Below are 19,856 nucleotides of genomic sequence, written 5' to 3' on the forward strand. Positions count from 1 at the left end.
CTGTTTCTGATTCTGCTGTTCCCTGAAATCATGTCTTGAAAAGATCTCTCATGGTCAGCATGGGGATGAGAAAATATTAAAGCAACCAAAACTATTTTCATGTGTATTGGCAAGTGTATAAGATAGATTCGAAATAAATCTTGGCCTATCATTTAATTTAAAATGAAGCAGCGGTAACACATGTGTCAAAGGGACCTCAGCTTAGCCCTGAGTGTCTTTGGGTTTCAAGACACGCCCTGTAAACACCAGGGCTGAGGAGGAGGAGGATCGGGTGAAAGTGGAGCGGAGGGAAAGAGGAGAACCCGTCCCCTGGATGTCTGAAGTATGCGGGGCTCTCCTCTCAGACCTTACGTCAGCCGGGACTCTTAACGCATACTGCGGTGCACGGAGATGTCGGCGATGGGACGAGGATGCAGCACACCTGCGGCCGGCGGCGCGTGGAGGCTTTAAAACGGGACTAATTCTGGATTCAATGCATTTGCTGATCCTCACCAGTGATGAGTTGGCTCCTGTTGTGGATTCTCACTGCAGCCGGGATTCAACAGGTGGGATGGAGGATTGATTTGTTATTAAGTAGGCCTATTCCCAAAAATATTGAAAACATGAAATCAATCTGCACACTTAGCGCACTTTCAGTATGCAGATCAGTAGTGTGGTTAATGATATTGTGGAACTGAGCATGCATGTGTTGCCCATGAAGTTGTGTCAGTGTTACTGGAAAAAACACAAGCTGCTGACAGTGTGTTAATACTTCACAGTAAGTTTTTGTGACTTTTAAAATATGTTTATTCCTTAAAGTATTTGTATCAGCTTGTACCGCTGAATTGGTCGGTTTTTGTAACCACGTTGTTATTCAAGGCAACATCAGTTCAGGGAATGACATAACAAATAAATTGGCAGTAGATCTGTAGATGTGGCCCCAAAACAGAAGTCAGTGCAGCCTGTGGAAAGTGTTCTTGTCTTGTGACTAGATGGGATGGACTGACTAACCTGGACTCCATTCTCTGCAAATGTTTCCCTATAGAGATGGTTTTGTCATCAATCATCTGTCATCTGAGGTTAAACGTGGAGTGTGAGGTGCTGGCAGTTTCCATTCAGCAGATTCACGTCTCATCGTTTGTTATATTTTACTGCCCCCTCGTGGTTATATAGGAAACAGCTTTTTTTAATGCCTCCAATAATGTTTTCCTGTTTCAACTTTTGAAAACATGGGTAAAAAAAGGGATCATAATAATACATTATTTAATATGGGATTTTATAACAGTAAAAACAATGTCGTTTTTCACATTTGTATTACATAATTTAAATTATGAAAATGCTGTATTCCCTTGAAGTACCACAAGCTTTTGTAGAGAAATTTTGCAAAGCAGTACCACTGTGTCAGTTTGTCTAATTCACCCTGGCCTTTTTAGAAAAACCGTCCCTTTTTTAGTGTTTACCCACATCCTTAGAGATGGGTTTGTTCATACTATGTGCACAGGTCAGAGGTCATCTGATCTGACCGGAAGACACATCTCAAACCAGCAGGTGAAGGAGGGTTATCAGCCCTTGTCACTTCTGACAACAGAGAAAATAAATTACCATTATCTTTAGCTGCCACCTGTAAAACATGGCAGCTAGCGCATACCGGAAAACATTTGAAGAGATGACAGTTTTAAAGGGTTGTGTGAAGTATACCTAAATGTGTTAAATTGGGATCAGCTAGTTATTTTTAGCATCTTTCGCTAATTGTAGTCTTGCTCAAGTTTTCTTAAATACTGGTTTCTCCCATTTACTGCTCTGTTACTGCGCCCATTCTCAAAAGTTATCAAATTATTTTTAAATAAAATCACGCTTAACCTAGGAAAAATGATATTGGCAGAAGATTACATTAGGCTTTCCCCATGTTTTGATAACGAGCTTAGCAAACACCCACGTCTATTCTCTCCTGTCTTATTAGAGTGATGGACAGCTTCTGAGTGTTTAGTTTTTTCTGCCCTCCTCTCTGAATAAGCCTGCTAAGTAACTCTTCTGAGGAAGGGCTCGGTGGCACTGCTGTGATCAAAACTCATGTATCTGCATTCGCTTTGAACAGCAGTTATTAATGACAATAATACCTTTGAAGTGCACAAAACAAGCTCAGGGATATGACATATGATTCGGCCTGCACTAGATGATTAAGCGTGTTTCCTCGCAGTTAATTGCATATAAAGTGTGCATGCACCAATGTGTGTCTTGTTTTACAGGCTTGTCTTTTTAATGGTTCAGTGGCTCTTTACTGGTGCAGTGCTCTGAGTAAATGGAATAAATTATGATTTATGAGAATGCAGACAATATTGGACCACTAATGTAGTGTTTGCCTCCCTGATTAGTCCATTGTGGCAATAATAATAAACATGGTGTCACCTTCAACTCTAGGGTGTCTTAGTCATAAACACTGCGAATATCGCTTCATGTGATACATGTATGTATGAAAATTGAGAGCCTCTGCATTATTGCCCAACAACTTTCGTATGAGCTTAAATTATGTTTACTTGTGTCAACTTTTTACAAAACAAATCTCAGTGTCTCTCTCACTCACTAAATTATGATGTGCTGGCTTTTTTCTCAAGCACACCATGTTCTCAAAACAAGCAGAACTACATTTGGCCTGTAAAACATTTAATATGTTGTCTGAATAACACATTTTAAATGACTGAAGACAGGCTTCCTCTGCTGAGACTCGCTGTCCGATGCTAACTCCAGGTGCTAGGCTGTTAACGGGGCTCAGGTGGCCCGTTTCAGTGAGAACATCTGCTTTTAAAAGCTAGAGCTGTTAACTGTGTGATCTTGGCTTAACACAGCAGCTTGTAAGAGTGAAAACACACTGTGGGGGGGGGGGGGCTTTGATTGAGTTTCATTGGCAGGGTTTTGTTACTGCTCAGTCAGTTGCAGATTCTAAATACGATGATGGAACACTTTCAGAGTGCTAAGTACGCACAAGACGAGACTATGCCATTGATTTAATAGGATTATATCCACTGAGGGTTTAATTCATTTTAATAGGCTTAATTGATTTATTCTCATCATGAAACAGACGCACTGTAGGAAGGCGGTTCACCACCTTATGTGTTTGAGAGCCTTAGGAGCAGACTTCCCAAGCCAACCTTACTCAAATACAATGTATTTTAATAAATCAGGATTACAAATATTAAACAATATTGCCTAACCACATGAGGTCATATAACTTTATGTAAAAAAAAGTTGTTTTGATGATGCACAAACAGAAAGTGTAGCTGCTCAAGCCTATTACTTTGTGTGACCAAAGCTAACATTTCCTTTGAATGTTCACTAATGAGAGGTAAATTGATTTCATAATGTGAAGGCAATTGGTCATACTCTGAATTAAAAACATAATGTTTAAGTGAAACCGGACGGTAAAATTGCATTTATCTTAAAGAAAGTTGTTCTTTAACCTGTCCCTAAATGATCCATTCTCCTCTTTCCAGGCCTACTCCCAGAATTCCACGGCCATGCCGCCTGCCGTCACCTCGGCAGCTGTGGACACGTATAACCGCACGCAGTACTGCAAGTGGCCCTGCGAGTGCCCCAAGGCCCCCCCCACCTGTCCGCTGGGCGTGAGCCTCCTCATGGACGGCTGTGACTGCTGCAAGGCCTGCGCCCGGCAGGTGAGGGATGTGTGCAATGAGGCGGACACGTGCGACTACCACAAAGGACTGTACTGTGACTACAGCTCGGACCAGCCTAGGTACGAAAAAGGAGTGTGTGCATGTAAGTGTCACTCAGCAAAACCGACAAACAACAGACTTTACACAGCAGGTTCATTTTCTGATGTATTTAAGATTCCCCGTGCAAGCCACAGCACGGACCAGATTGTGTTTCTGCAGAGCAGGTGTTTGCTGCCATATCTACATCTGTTGTCATAGCAACAACCCAGGTGTCACTTTACCAGAATACTGATTCAGTAGCATGCAAGACAATTGTTCATCTCATCTTATTAATATTTGTTATTTCAGTAGTAGTTGCATTTGTACAGCATATATGTATGTGCATATCTCAGTTTGATGTATAGTAAATCACTTCAAACACAATGACAGCTGTTGCATGTCCAACAATCTGATATAAATCATACTGAAATCCTTTTAGAAAAGACTTTCATATGTTTTGGTCTGGTTGCACAGAGAAATATATCCAACTCATGGACATACATAAAGAAAATGTTTACTTTTAATAATATCCTTGTCAAATGTGAACTTCCAGAGACTTGACTCATCCTTAGCCAAAAATATGCCTTTTAGAAACGACATGTGTTTCATATTTCACAATTTTTTTCTTTACAACAAGTAGCTTGCTAAATGTAGTAGAATAGATCATTCCCAGCGTCAGTCACAACAAGGCAATCGGTTGATATCAGCCTGCAACACAAAGTAATTTATTCTACGTTGTCAAACATTTTTGCCTCTAGAAATATGTTTATTCGTAATTATGTGTATTTGAAATACAATGACATTAACTTAGTTTTGTTTGCAGTTTGTTTGCATGCCTATAATATGTGACTGTCTTTATTCCCTGCTAGATATGGTGGGAACAGGCTGTGAGCATGATGGCGTGATCTACCGTAACGGGCAGAGCTTCAGGCCCAGCTGTAAATACCAGTGTGTATGTGTGAACGGGGCCATCGGCTGTGTGGGGCTGTGCACGGAGTCCCAGCCTCCGAGGGTCTGGTGCCAAACCCCACGGCGGGTTAAAGTTCGGGGGGAATGCTGTGAGCGGTGGATTTGTGATGAACCCAAAAGAGGACGCAAGACGGCGCTGCGACACGCAATAGAGGGTAGGAAATGTATTCTATTGCTTTACGAAGATGGACTTTAACTTGCAAACTTTTTCCTCATAACTGAATTTCCTTCTCATGTCGAGTAGATTAATTGGAATGCTCAGAGAGATCACAAAAACGAGGTAATGCTCGGGAAAAACTAGGGGAAAAAAGGATTTGATCTTGAGGATAATGTTATAGAAAAGGTTGGAGGTGGCTATGCAAAGTATTTTAATAAACAATGCATATGGCCTCTTATTGATGTCATATAGTGTCTGTTTGGATAATTCTGCTAAAGGATTATTGCTAATTTACAAGAACATATTTGTAGAAGAAATCATACAGTTTTCCAATAGCAGATGGATACAATTGGATTTGGAAAGTAGGAGCAGCTGTGTTTGAATTGGTAGCACAAACATCTGTAGTTATGTGAGTCCACGAGGATCACAAGGTTTGTGTGTGTGCACGGTGTGTGCAGGGACAAACCAAACCTTTCCTGTGGAAGCCCTCACACTGTTTGTGGGTCATGTCCAGTTTCCAGGGATTTATTGCAGCAGTGCTGAGGAGGGATCAATGTGAACAAGATCTCTTTGTGTTGCATAGGGATACAAATCAGATCCAGATTACAAATGTAACTGTTTAGATTCAAACAGAGACTGTGTAATATCCATGTGCTTCTCTTTGTAAAATAATACAAGCTTAACATTATTCAAATAGAAAACATACATTTAAATGTGTAGCAAATGTTTACTGGAGCAGTTTTTTAAATAATTAATCAATTTATCTCACTTTTCGTTGCTGATGCAGCTGCCCCAGCTGAGACCAGGAGCTGGCACAAGAACTGCATTACCCAGACTACCTCATGGAGCCCCTGCTCCAAGTCGTGCGACCGCGGCCTGTCCCTGAGGGTCTCTAACGCCAACGAGCAGTGTGAGCTGGTCAAAGAGTCTCGCCTTTGCAACCTGCGGCCCTGTGCGGTCGACATCACCAAACACATCAAGGTATCAATTTTGCTTAATATATTAAGCCGTCAAAATGATGATTCGCAAGAGAAAAACAGGTTGTAAAAAAATTAATTTCTACTCCCTTCCTCCATCAGCCGGGGAAGAAATGTCTGAACATCTACAGGGAAGAGCTGCCCTCCAACCTCACTATCTCCGGCTGCACCAGCAGGAAGCTGTACAGACCCAAATACTGCGGCGTCTGCACAGACGTGCGCTGCTGCATCCCCTACAAGTCCAAAACCATCGAGGTGGAGTTCGAGTGTCCTAACGGGACGGGATTCACCTGGAAGATGCTGTGGATTCAGGCCTGCTTCTGCAACCTCAGCTGCAAAAACCCCAACGACATCTTCGCCGAGCTGGAGAGTTACTACGGTCAGCCAGAAGTCATGAACTAACAGCGCTCCCTGCCTCTCTCAATTTGTCTGGCTTCTTTCTCTTATGCAGTGTTTTTGTATTCGGATGGATTATGTGCAAGGGATTTTCTTATGGTTTTTCTTTTTTCCTATTGGAAAAATCTGTAAATATGAAATATATATACCTGTCTCTAGATTGGATTCATAAAGCATAAGATATAATATTTGAAGAAGTGCTTTGCAAATGAAAACATTCAGACAGTGGATGTGTGAAATATTGAATGCTTAATTTATTTATGTTGCTTTTTGCATATGCCATAACATATGCTATGTTCTTGAGATGCTTTCACGAGCAGTACACATTGTCTGTCTTAAAACTCACATGTACACTTTAATAAGGCGTAACTGTATATATATTTTCTTTTATATTTTAAGAAATGTACGATATAATACTTGTTTAAAAAGACAGATATGGACTGATATGCCAAAGATAAAGCCAATGCAACAATGAAAAGATCAGGGAAGTTCAGTTACAAGTTTTTTATTGTCATTTTTTTAATAAATACAAACTGTTATGTCATTTTAATGCTTCTCTACAGCATTAGACAGTTGTGCATTGCATCTTTACAAAGCTGTGTTTGTGTTCTACAAAGCAAAATGTAGCTGTAGTGTGAGTAAAATACAGGAGTAGAAGGTATCAGGTAAGATCTATGGTTATCCTCATGTTAACCTATCACTTCACTCACCCAAAAATCCACAACCACATAGGAGCATCACGTCTAAAAAAATAACAAATCCATGGCACATCTTTGTTCCATTGTGCTTGATTGCATAGAAATCATCATAAAAAACTAAAAAATAACCTTGTTGTCTTAAGCCATGATCCATTAATAAAGCATACGATGTAAAACAGTTTGAATTTTCTGAGTGTTTTGATTCATGACAAAGCATACAGCCTCATTGGAATGTAATACAAATGATAGTTTGATTCCTAAAAATATTTCACCAATGAACAGATGTTAAAATAACGCAAGGATAATGGACACTGGCATGAAACAATATAATTAGCTGTTTAAACTAGAAGTCTGTCCGTTCTTTTTCAAAATGACAGAAATGTGTGAGGCAAACAGCCATTTGTATTTATTATGTGCCTTCAATTCTCTCTCGACTTCTACAAATCTGCTCCTACGTACAAACAACAACTCTTCAGACATAGAAAAATAAGAATAAATGGTCAAAACAATTACAGTGAGAACAGAAAACAGTCATTTACAGTCAGGTATATTTGAGAAAGCTGTATCAATATGGTAGTAATGGATAAAAACGGGATACAGGAATGCAGAAAATGGAATTAAAACATTTTTTATATATATGTGGGGTTATGAGGGATAAATGTACAGGCTGGTGTACTAGTAGCCACAGCTTTCTTCCACATTCTCTGCTTCGGTGTCCCAAAATGCTGCGCTGCCCCCAACTTTAAACTCATCTGACCAAGAAGATCAGAAGTATTTCTGTTTAAAAAATAATTGAGTACCTCAGAGTTTGAGAACAGACTTACTGTTGACCCTGAGCTCTCACTTAAAAGACATTCTATTTTAAAATTGGGGCATCTCACCTGCACTGAACAATCGGCAGGTGAGTGTCCATTGTGCTTTTTTTACGAAAACACATGCTATCTTACTGCCCTCTCCGTGGGTGTGTAAGTGCGTAGGAATGTGTGTGTGTCAATTACAAGCAGCGCAGCACAAACCGAAGGGACCTTGAGAGGTCTCGGTGCCTGAAGAGCGATGGTTCACTTAGCAGGACACTTCGGTGGACTTGGGCACAGCTTGGTCCACGTTGCTGTTGGCCAGGTGGCTGTGGCCGCGGTTTCCCTCGTTGGTGTGTGAGCGGGAGCGATTCCCCTCATGGGTGTGGGAGCGGGAGCGGTTTCCCTCGAAGGAGGCGACGCTTGAGCCGGAGGCGGTGCGGGAGCGGACCAGGCGGGTCATGCTGGCAGCGGGCACTGAGGGAAGAGGAGGCGGGAGATTAACAAACTGCACAGTCAAGAACATTTTTTAGGGAGTTCTACTTTAGTTTTATATTCATTTCATAGTTTGAAAGGAAAATGTGGTTCATTTAACTCCACTACATACATTTGAATGCTTGTTACTGTGCATGTTAAGATTTTAAAGGCCTATAATTAGCGTACCAAATACAATATAGTTAAACAGTAAATGAACTACCAAACAGCATATAAAAAAGCTAGAAATAGTTTAATTTCGACTAATTCCAAATTTGAGATGCTCTTTAAAATGTGTATCTGAAATTAAATGAATATCCAATCTGGGGATAGTGGTCATTTATACGTCCATATTTTAAGTGAATTATAGTGATATAGCCACATGTTTTTCTTTAACTCTTTAATTTCAAATGCACAATTCTTACTTATACTTCTTTATCTATCCAAGACTAAGTTGAAGTAACACCCCAGTGTATATGGGTCATTGTGAGTGAGTGATGTCTTGATTACTTACTGTATCCCATTCCCTGAATGAAGTACTTGAAAGCCTCTGTCAGTTTGGCAGGCTGCAGAGAGAAAAAGCACAAGTAGGGAGATAATTAGTCCTCTTGTCATTAATTACCACACTTGTTTTCATAACATTGACACCCTCAATCTCTCATCCAGCAGCTTACTGCTCAGGCTCGGAGATATGACAGCTGCGGTGAGCAGGTGCTACACAGGATTACAACCTGTGCTTCATATCTGCCACTTGCTAATGCTCTTAAATGTATCCTCCTTATGTCATCCACTCGTCACTCCATTATCCGACCCTGTGCTCAGCAACATTAACATGTTTGACAAAGCTTTTCTCTGTTACACAAAAACACACCTGGTCAATCTGGGGCATGCCTCCGCAGTCAGACATCTGAAGGGAAAACACAAAAGAAGTCATTAGCATTTAGCATGTTGGAGCTCGTACATTCCCACAGCAGTGGACACACACCATTAACCCTCATTACACTCAACAGTCCCCTGTTCAACACACCTTTTCCCTGCTACCTATAAACAGTTAACCCCAATACATAGCGCCCATTTTAGCTCCAACAGCCATTTGGTTTAGATTGTAGATCATTAAAAGGTTGCCATGGGCCAACACAAGTAGGTCAGCTGCAGCAGATTGCGTAGTCGGAGGCGATATGCAAACGCACGTCCCCTCTTCAGCTTTCCTACCCCTGGTTAATATGTCACCAGATAAATGCTGAGCCCATGGAATCTTATCAGCCGATGCATTTCCATCAAGGCTATTAAGACCTGAATGAAGCTGAGGGAGGGGAGGGAGATTAACAGGCCAGTTTACCTTCAGCAGGGTGGTCTTTGTTGGGTCCAGCTTGGTATTGCACTCAACCTAAAAGGCACAAATAAAAGAGGGTAAGTTCACTTATGCATCTTATGTTATTATGGATCACATGTGTATGTTTAATGAAGACATTGCTATGCAAAAACAATGTGAAATAAAACATTAATTACCAATCTCAAACCTTTAACAGATTAAAACTACTCTGTCACTTTGTTTCCTTCCCAACTCTGCTCTTGCCTCAGTCATGGTAAACTAGTTTCCTTAACAATGCAATCTTGCATATCTCTTTGGTTTTCACATGTGACTGCAGTTAATGGAAAACATGTTTTGTTGTTTTCCCGGTGGTGACTCGTCTAATCATTAGCACTGGAGCCTTGTTTTTAATTTAACAAAAGATTGCTCAACTCACCACAGCTTCCACGGCAGGAGAGCTGTCGCCAACAACCAGCAGTGAGTGGCACCTGGATAAGGAAGAAACACGCAATTACAAATAAGCATTGGGGAAATATTACGTTTTAAATTTAAGCAGCAGGTGATATTGCGGATTGATGCTTGACAACTTACTTGAGGGTTATGACTTTGACTCCAGGCATCGGCCTCTCAATTTCCAGATCCCTCCGGCTGCAGAGACAGACATAGGTTATAGAACATGTTGAATCTAAGGATGAACTTTAGTAGGTTAAGCTGACTTTTTGTGTTGTTCTATACCTTTCGTAGGACTTGACAAAGAGATGCAGGTTGAACTGGTTCATGTCGTGCATGATGTGGTGGCGGTATGTTCCGATCAAGTCGTGGTTGTTGTGGATCTCCTCCTGAGGTAAAAACAAACACACAAAATCTGTTAGACTCACTGAGGACTGCAAACCTAGAAAAAGCTGGTTAGTAAAAAATATACCTCGCAACAGAAAGATAACTTAAATCTGTACCTTTCCAAAGAGGTGTCCGATGATCGCGTCAGGCGTGGCATGAGTCCATCCACTGATCTGAGTTTAGACATAAAAACTATTTAGCTAACGCACTGTGTAAGGGTTTCAAGTTAGCCTCTGGAGCTGATTCAGATAGTTATTTAAACTGTTCTTCATGTCTGTTACCTTGTGTGCTGCCCAGTCCATCCATCCCTCAGCACTTGGGTTGATGTTGATGAGCATCAGCCCCTCTACCATGTTTGGGTAGTCCAGCTATAATACAAAGTAACAGTAATGATTAATAACCACAATGCTGCATTCAGCTTAATACATAGGTAAAGCAAAACTGGGGGCTCTGGGATCAGGCTGCCAATGTTTTGTGGTATTTAAAAAAATCTTAATATGTGTTACCCTGTTGTCTTCTTATTAAGTGTTAATGATGATGCACTTTGAATTGCCTATGTGTCTGAAAATGTGCTATATAAATAAACGTACTTTACCTTACCCTCTTCAGGGCATGGTTTGGATTACTATGTGTTATTGGAGTGTTTTATGTTAGATTTATATATTATTTTTATTAAATAATGTATTTAAGTACATTTGTTTAGTCTGTTAAATGACAAAAAAGGAGTAAAAAAAGAAAAAAGAAAAAGGGCCAAGGTGGGGTCTTTAAAAAAGTTTGTCAGGCTGAAATCCAATGATATTCAGTTTGATGCAGACTGAAAACAGCATTTTCTGCCAATTTATTTTAGGATAACATGTTTACATGGTTGCATCAGATCTTACTCCCTGATTTTGAAGTGAATGTCTGTTCAATACAAATGTTTAAATAAGTCAATGCTTTAAAAAAGTAAAAGTGATGCATATTGGATTTAGGTAGAGCAACAAGCAGCAAGGAGTTAAAAGTTGTATCTTAGTCAGCTTTGTGTCAACAGAGTGAGACTTCCTACTGAGCACTGTGTTGGTGTTGAACTGATCTGGAACATTCTTGAGGCTTTTATGGTTCAACAGGCTCGAGCAATAGGCAGTGTTACGGTGCCAAAATCAGCAAGTAGTAGAAAAACATTAACTGGCTCTGTTAATCCTGAAATGATTAATTTAATAATGATTCAACCTGACTGAGAGGGAAAGGGGGGGACTTACAGCAAATCTGGTCAGAATGTAGGCCCCCGCTCCAACGCCCATTCCAACAACACTCTTCAGCCTGCCGTCAAACATAACAGGGAACTGTTAGGACAACAGGTTAGAAAAACTCTTAAATATGAGGGTAAAGAATCAGTGTGAAAACTGGAGCTTAACTTACCCAAAGTGCTTCAACACCAGTGGGAGGGTCTCAGCGACCTGGTCCATGGATGGGTACTCATATCTGGAAAACAACATTTAAAAATTAAGAGTTAAGAAATTATTAACAGCTTTTATCTAATCACTGGTGTTTAGTGCTCCGTTTTGTTGGAGCTAACATGAAGCAAAGTCCCATCAGCAAAGCAGAGATTAGGCTGAACGAGACAAACACCTGTCACTACAACACATTCCACAAACTAGGTCGTCTTAAGCACGTCCGCAGTGATCTACCTAGCTGGGGAGTCACACTACTTGACATACATAAAGTGTTTGTGTGTTTTTGTGACTGTGTCCATGGCTCACCCAGTCGAGAAGGTGTTAGCTCCCTCATGCTGCCCGGGGGCGTCCACGTGACACACAGCGAAGTGCTGCGTGATCTCTGCCATGTCTTCGTGGTTGTAGAGCGTGTCCCAGCAGGTTTTGTCTGGGAAACAGTACAAGGAAAAGGAGGTTGAGGTGGAAGTGATACTTGACCAGGAATCACCTCAAGTAACGTGAGAATAAGTGATCATCTGTGTACAACATGCAAGAGCCTTATCATAAACAATATTTGACACTATCACAATAATATGTCAGTTAGTTTGGAAGAGTTTAGATACTGTAATGTTAACGTTTTTTAACACTGTGGAAATTAGGTAAATAAAATACTTTCTTTTTTTTAATAATGAAAATGAAATTGAAATATTTATACAAATATAATAAGAGTGTGCAGCAAAAAGACAAAAACAGTGAAAAAATAATTAAAAAAACAACTAAGAATATAGAGTCAGGTTGCTAAACATAATCTGGTCCCATATGGTTTGGTAATGCAAAACACCCCCGAGGCACAACATATGTTTCACGTAGATCCAGCTGAATAAGAAGCCAGGCTTACGATTCAGTCCAATGTCATGGAAGGTGAGGATCACTGGTCTTTCACCCTTGGGAACGCCCTTCATCGTACAGCGGACTCTTCCATAAGGAGTCTCCACATCGTGCTCCTATGGATGCAAAATAAATAACCAAAGTCAGCATACAATGTGTGAATGAAACACTTTTAACAACATTCCAAGTAAACATATCAAGGAATTTGGATTTAAAATAAAAAAAAATGTAAGTATTTGACACCACAATCCAACAATTATGGGTGCAAACCTAAATACCTGTACCATGGTTATCCTTGTAATTAAATTGCATGTTAAATGCAAATTGCACAAAACAATTCTCCACATATTTACAATTACTAAATGTTTCATTGTTGCCTTCTTAAATTGTATAATCTTAAAGCCATTAAAATGTAATGCTTTTTCTTTCAATTATTAAAACTACTCTCCAAACAAACTGCAACAAATAATAATAATAATAAGCTGCAATAATAAAAACTATTCTCTTTCATTGCGGCCCCCTGTTCCACAATTCCAGCATGGAGTATAATCCCACATGTTACTGGAAACTGCAAATGTTTCAATAAAGCCTTTCGTCTACTTACGCTGACTTCAATCTCAGAAAGAATCATTTCCACATCCGAATCATCCAAAACCATGTTGGCAGGAGAGGACGTTAACGCTGCTTGATACTGAAAAAGGTGTAGTCGCAGTGGCTCCCCGAGCTATAGCTCCAAATGTTAGTAAGCCTGTAAAGTTGTTTAGCCCTCCTCTTAGAGCGGTGTTTTATACCCCACTGTTGGCCTAAGCTCCCTGCCTCCCATGGTGCCTTGCAGGCTGGTCAAAACAAGCTAAGTCTAGATGAAGATCCCTAAATTGGATCAACCAATGTCAGACAGAGGGGCATTGACTACAGTGTTAACGTGATGGGCGTGTGATGAGAGGGAAAAACATGCTTAGCAAATGAGGGAGGGGTACTCAAGACAGCGGCTAAGAGCTAAACAGAGACTTTTAATCACTGTACAAATATACCCCATAAACAGCCAGTGACTGACATTATATAACCGGAAGCACAATAACATGCATCTCAATAAAAAAAAAACAACTTTGAATGCTGTATATACTCAAGTTGTGTGTGTATTTTAAAAATGATTTTCTAAAATTAGATATACATTATTGATTGAAACGTCCTGTCTGAAACATATTGTTGTCATGAAAATATACTGGTCAATTTGTCAGTGTTGGTATAGAAGAAAAATGCTTTTACATAATATTTAAAATAATTCTAATTTGGATATCCAACTGTTTGTGTGCGAAATGAATCCAAAAATAAAATTGTCCCTGTAGTTCAAGCACTGCACGTATGACCTACTTAGTGATTTTCAAACCAGTTTTGACTGCATGGGATCTGCCCTAGGAGGCGTAAACTACATGTAAACATCAACAACTCCGCCTCGCCTCTATACATAGGCGAGATAATCCTGCACACATCATGTGATCGTGTACGTGCATTTACTATGGAGGTCAGCGGCAATACCACAATATCAATACCATCAAATAATCCAAAACCAGACCGTTTTAAACCATTACCAACGCTTCATCTGTATACTTAGGTCAGCCTACCTGTGAGTGTGACACCAAAGTCAGTCAGAAAGCTTTACGGGCAAGTTAACCCTTGAAAGTGAAAGAATATGTACTTCAAACGGCGGATGAAAGGTCAGCACCATGATGGATGAGCAACGGCAAAAACTGTTGATGTGTGGCAGAGTATTTATTTCATCCACCACTAGATGGTACCAAACTAGCTAAATCTATAAGATATAGTATAAAAACATCTGTACATACAACCAGTAATTTGAATCCCCTTTCCACACAGGCTTTAAATAATAAAGCTGGGTTAACAACCGGTGGGAAGAATAAATGCTGGATCTTATTTCTCATGTTTGCAAACATACCTTGACAACGAGATGCTGCACAGCCTCTCTCAGGCCCTGCAAGAGAAAGAACAGAGTAATGAAAATACAAAACTAATGTGATTACATTGCAACATGCTATAATCTAATATCCTGAGGGCGCCATCCTGTCACTGAATGTATTTGCACATCTATATGACCTCTGTCTTATGAGGCACCACGTATAATTTCAACATTATGAACAAAGGTTAGCAAACTGCCTTCAGAACTGGACAATGGTTGGCTTATTTGAAGCAAAAACATCAGCATGTGATAGCAATATCTTAGTTGTTATCTTTAAATGTTAATGTGTAAGTGTGATATTTAATATGTTGCAGAGTCTGTCCAGATCCACAATTATAAATGGCTATTTGTAAGACAATGAACTTTATTTATATTTCCTAATGAACTTCTGCACTTGATAAACCAAAACAACTCTTCCACACATAGAAGATCAGTGTATATCACTGTTTGCAGTTTATTGCAAATAATGCATAAAAAACTATTTCTCCTTTAAAAAAACAAACAATTACAGCTATTTCTCCACATCAGAATAATGAAGCAACAAAATGTGTTTTTTACAATTCAGTGGCTCAGCTTTTTATCAGGAATTAAAAGAGTCATATAGAGTAAATGATTCAAAATGTGCACCTCAATGCTATTCATGGAAATGTGCATTCTCATATGAAGCAACAGATGTACTAATGACCCAAACAAGGATCTCGTCAGATATGAATCATTCAAGGCTGAGTGATATTGATGATCAGTTTTCTGAAAAGTATTGTGAATCACTGTTGTTCTTGGCTCTGTTCAGAATACATACCGGCAGTTCCTTGTCGACCAGCAGAGCTTTGGACTCAACAACCTGGATGTCATCCATTTCAAAGAGCAGCAGAGCCTATAGGCGTCGGAGAGATAAGAGCAGTTAGTGAGTGACTGGTTCAACTTCTGTCTGAGCTTTTCCAAATTGAAAACGCATCAGGTTATACAGGATAGTGTGTGGGAAAAAGGCTTGGTCTAACTTGTCTTGCACACAATCAAATGACAGATTGCTTGAACTTTGGGGTGGGTGTGTGTTTTGTATTAACAAAGCGCATACAAAAAAGGCTACTACAGACCATATCACATGCACGTACACTCACACCCACAAAGGTGTACAGTCACAGAGACATGCAGAGACTGGCGCTGTGATCTGCGCTAACATGCTGACCAAATAATATGCCACACCTTAGAACCACCCAAACAGTTATCCAGACACGCAGTACATCTTAAGTACTACCTTGCAGACAAGATACACAGCCACGCAGACTGGTATCACACAGACAAGGGGAAGTGTGATATAGTAATGGGTTCAAATAAATCAGATTTCTGAATAACTCTCACTCTGTGGCTTTAATCTTCGATCACAATCTTTTTAAAGACCGACGACTCACAGAACTGAAACTAAAGCAGTCCCTTCCTAACAAGTATTTTCAAGATTGGAAGCATATTTCAAAAGAGAAAGAAGATTGGAGTAGACCAACAGAAAGAGACAGTTAAATGCACATTTAATAACATAAGAAAGTACAGAGGGGTTGTGCTGTGGGTCATGACGCTGTGTTGGAAGGGAGCAAATGGGCCGCGGCTCTGCATGCAAATCAAACGGCCCGTCAAAGGGCTCTTTGTCCAGGGCACAGGGGGCTCCTGAGAGCCAGGGGCCGGCCCTCCTCTCTCTCCCCCGGCTGAAGGCCTTCACTGACCCACACACACAGGAAACAACAGACACCCGGGTTTCCATCAACACATCCTGGCCTCTTTAACATCCCTCTCCTGGCGTTCTGGCTCTTTGTATCCTGTCACTTTTTTTTCTGTTTGTCTTGGTTTCTGCTTGGTTGCCATGTTTGCCCTTTCCAGACACATTCTATTCGTTTTGTTCTCTGTTTGTGTTCATGGTATGCGCTTTGCTGCGTGTGTCTTTTTCTCACACTGTCATGGTGTCCCTTCAGGTAACGCTCCTCCCAGGTGATATGGCCTGGAGATAAATGATTGAGGAGATTTGCAGCATGTGCCATTATGCCAGTTGGCAGTTAGTGAGCAGTGTTTATGTTTTCCTTGTACAAGATGTGGTGGTCAGCACTTGTGGCTCCCTTTTTGGAATGTGTCTGTTAGATTATTGCTGAACTGTTTGAGTTAACCTATCCTCTAGTAAGGATTTTGTTGAATTGTTAACGACCGAGTTACATATTTCGTTTTCCATTCAGACATTTCAGATAACAAATCGACATTGACCTACAGGACTGCAGTGTGACCGTCGAAGTTACACGATCGATGTAGAAATATCTGGCAGAACACACCCTGGACAAACACACACACACATTCTCCTCTGACTGGGAGAACAGCGACCGGAGCCAGCCGGATCTCACAAAAGCTCTGAGAAAGAAGAGTATCAAACAACAGGTTCATTTTTCTGCAGAGGCCTTGAAAAACATGGCCGCCATCACACTGCAGGAGCTTTGTTGAAGAGGATAAGAGATCAACTCCCACTGAGATTCCACAGCCACGTGAGATCAGTCACATTCATGACTGATGTGAAATTAAACAACTTAATTTCACATTAGAAAATGCAGATGGGAAAGCAGTATCAACATGGGGGAATCCTCTAAGCCTATGTTAGAGTCTATTTGCAAACACTTCTATGTATAGCAGACTAAAGAGCTTATGAACAACGAAAACAAAGTGCCGACCTCATCTTTATTTGGCCACCGACACCACCTGTTAGCAGGGACAACTAGGTCACCTGCTGTTTACACCAGCTGTGGGCCCCCAATTGTTCACCTTGCTGAGCTAATGTTTCACCTGGCTGGAGTTAGAAAGGGCGGGAGGGAAGGAGTTTTTTTTTTTGTATAACCCCACTGTATCTTAATCCCAAGCAATGAGATTTGAGGGTCGCCGTTTTGACCTTTCTTATGTAAGGAGTTTCAAAATAATCTCATAGATGTGTAGTTAAATCAAGTCAACTGCTATATGAACATACATACAAATGATAAAAATGTGTATGCCATGTCTCAGATTATCAGCAAGGATTCCCAGTTGCCAAAAAACAATGTGAAGGTTTTGCAGTGCATCTTTTTCTCACAGGGATTGTATGCGGCTGCAGCAGGGGGCTCTCTTTAAACTGGCTTCACAACAAAGCCAGCTGAGAGTGATTGACAATGGTTACACCTTATCTTTAACCAAGACAAACCGGTACATGCATATTCCCTATTGAAATTCTTGTGGGTTTTTTCGCTGTGAGGAAGAAAACAAACTATTCACTATAACAGCTTCAGCCTGGCAGAAGTGAGACTGTGTTATGCAACCATGAACAGGAAACCGTGGGAGGATATAGGCTCTGGAGTATCAGAAATGAATAGCACAAAATCAACCGCATAACACAATAATACAGACTTTTTGAATATTTCCGGGGAAATACTGGCTTCAGGAATTAAAGGTATTGTTTTGACTGAAAGTCCTGTGACAATAAACTCTCACATGATTAGCTGCTCTCAGGCATTGATAATCAATACGGCTTTCAAGCTTTGACAATAAACATAACTCTCATGATTAGGTCATATTTGTTCATTTCTGAAAAGCAGACCTTTAAAAAAAATCTAATGTTTACTTTTGACAGAGATAACTTGGCCAGAGCCTTAGAGAAAAAATAACAACACTGATGCGGACCTCTATAACAAACTAGAGCTTGTTTTTCCACGGAGAATCCAGAGATATGACACAGTACTTTAAACCAGAAACATCTAAATTACAAAACAGCATGAGCTCAAACTTGTCCTCCACTCTGGGGGAGAGAAACATATGTACTGATTAGATTTGGACAGCGAGTCTCAAAATTACGGAGCCAGAATCAAGGCCAAGCCATCCTTTCTCCATGGCCTTCTAGTTTTAAATCCACAAACCCGTGGCTTCCATCTGCAGAAACAATGATTGCTTCCCTAATCTTTGGGAACTCGCTTAATCTGTAAAATCCCTGGTTCTGAAATATCAGCAGGGCGGCAGCAGGCCTGTCGGACTAAGCTGTAACAGACCTACATTTTCAGATTGTAAAAGATATCAAAATGTGGACGTCTCCATTGGTACTGTAAATTGGTGGGTGGGGGTCCTGGTGGGGGGAGGCAGGGCCGTCCCTCCCTACAGGTCGATCATGCAGACTGCGTGGGGCCTCCCCTCGCGGAGGGGGCCTCATCTTGCGGGAGGAGCCGCAACTGAGCCGTACCTATGCGTTTATGCGGACCAATTAGTGTGGTATCGCCGCTGCGAGGCTCCACTAGCACCCATTGGTAACAATGGAGGATGAGCTTTTTTATTTTTGGTAGATTTAAACTATTTTCCTTAAACTACCATGTTTTTCCTTTTTTTTACTTGGCCAGCTGCCAGCACTATACACTCCTCCTGCCAACACCCATGTCTTTGTTTATTTCCTTCTATCAAGGCTAGAAAGCAGTGGATTTGTTACGCAATAGTGTCTTTCATAATATATGCCATAAATTTGAGTTTACTGCTTGACTTGTGGGTTTGGGATCTTTAAACATGAAAAGCAACGTGAAAAGCATGTTGATATGATCAAGTTCCTGTAACCGCCCACATGCTGTGTTCTACTTTACATTCAATCTGTACAAATTGTAAGAAATATATAACAATTTTTTTTTTAAATGACTGCCAAAAAAACTATACTGTATCTCACGTGAAATCGTGTGTTTTGCATTTCATTAAGATAAAGAAAAAACATCCTGATTTGGGTGGAAATCGTTTTTGATATATGCGTAAACGTGTTATATTACTTCAGCTCAAATAAAATGTCACATTTGGAGAAAAAAATAAGGTATTTCAGAGTTGCACTGCCAAACAGAAATTGCAACGTGCTCAGACATGCTGCGAAACTCAGAAACAACGGGAAGTAAACTCCCAGTTCTTTATAAACTATTGAAAAAAACAGTAAATATGGTTTTGTGTCGAAACCTACCTGCGGATTAAACTTCTGATTGTCCGGGGATGATCACTCCTGAGATGTAAAAAGTCCACGAACAACTTTCTGTTGTCTTTTTAAACTGCGCAAAGTGTTGCAGCTACAGAAGTGTTGCTTTGTTTATAACGTGCAGACCAAGGCGGATGTATGAGGGAATTTTATAAAGCCTTGGGGGGGTGCAGCCCAGCCCACTTTCCCCTCTGCTCTCTCCATTGGGCAGCAGCAGAGGGACTGGTATTGCAGCGTGCGTGGCTCTTTCCAGCGGATGCACGATGAGGAAGCTGATGACACTGACTCGAAAAAAAT

At 40.6% G+C, this 19,856-nt stretch overlaps 2 protein-coding genes across 2 annotated transcripts; one reads left to right on the plus strand and one right to left on the minus strand.

Moving 5' to 3' along the window:
- The first annotated feature begins 270 nt into the window (after positions 1-270).
- On the plus strand, positions 271-7,064 carry ccn4a (cellular communication network factor 4a). The gene is made up of 5 exons (XM_034093880.2): positions 271-545; positions 3,468-3,750; positions 4,556-4,810; positions 5,600-5,793; positions 5,892-7,064. Exons 1-5 carry the CDS (start codon positions 498-500, stop codon positions 6,189-6,191), a joined length of 1,080 nt encoding a protein of 359 aa, XP_033949771.1. The 5' UTR covers positions 271-497; the 3' UTR covers positions 6,192-7,064.
- ndrg1a (N-myc downstream regulated 1a) lies at positions 6,675-19,695 on the minus strand. Its single transcript, XM_034093878.2, has 16 exons — positions 19,548-19,695; positions 15,375-15,449; positions 14,555-14,590; positions 12,611-12,716; positions 12,040-12,160; positions 11,699-11,761; positions 11,539-11,599; positions 10,582-10,668; positions 10,417-10,473; positions 10,199-10,302; positions 10,055-10,111; positions 9,900-9,951; positions 9,491-9,538; positions 9,023-9,058; positions 8,666-8,717; positions 6,675-8,154 (listed from the first exon to the last, which is right to left on the minus strand). The coding sequence occupies exons 2-16, from the start codon at positions 15,429-15,431 to the stop codon at positions 7,946-7,948; spliced, it is 1,146 nt and encodes a 381-aa protein (XP_033949769.1). The 5' UTR covers positions 15,432-15,449; positions 19,548-19,695; the 3' UTR covers positions 6,675-7,945.
- Positions 19,696-19,856: the final 161 nt, after the last annotated feature.

The sequence above is a fragment of the Pseudochaenichthys georgianus genome, chromosome 11, assembly GCF_902827115.2.
Source record: "Pseudochaenichthys georgianus chromosome 11, fPseGeo1.2, whole genome shotgun sequence".
NCBI classification, from domain to species: Eukaryota; Metazoa; Chordata; class Actinopteri; order Perciformes; family Channichthyidae; genus Pseudochaenichthys; species Pseudochaenichthys georgianus.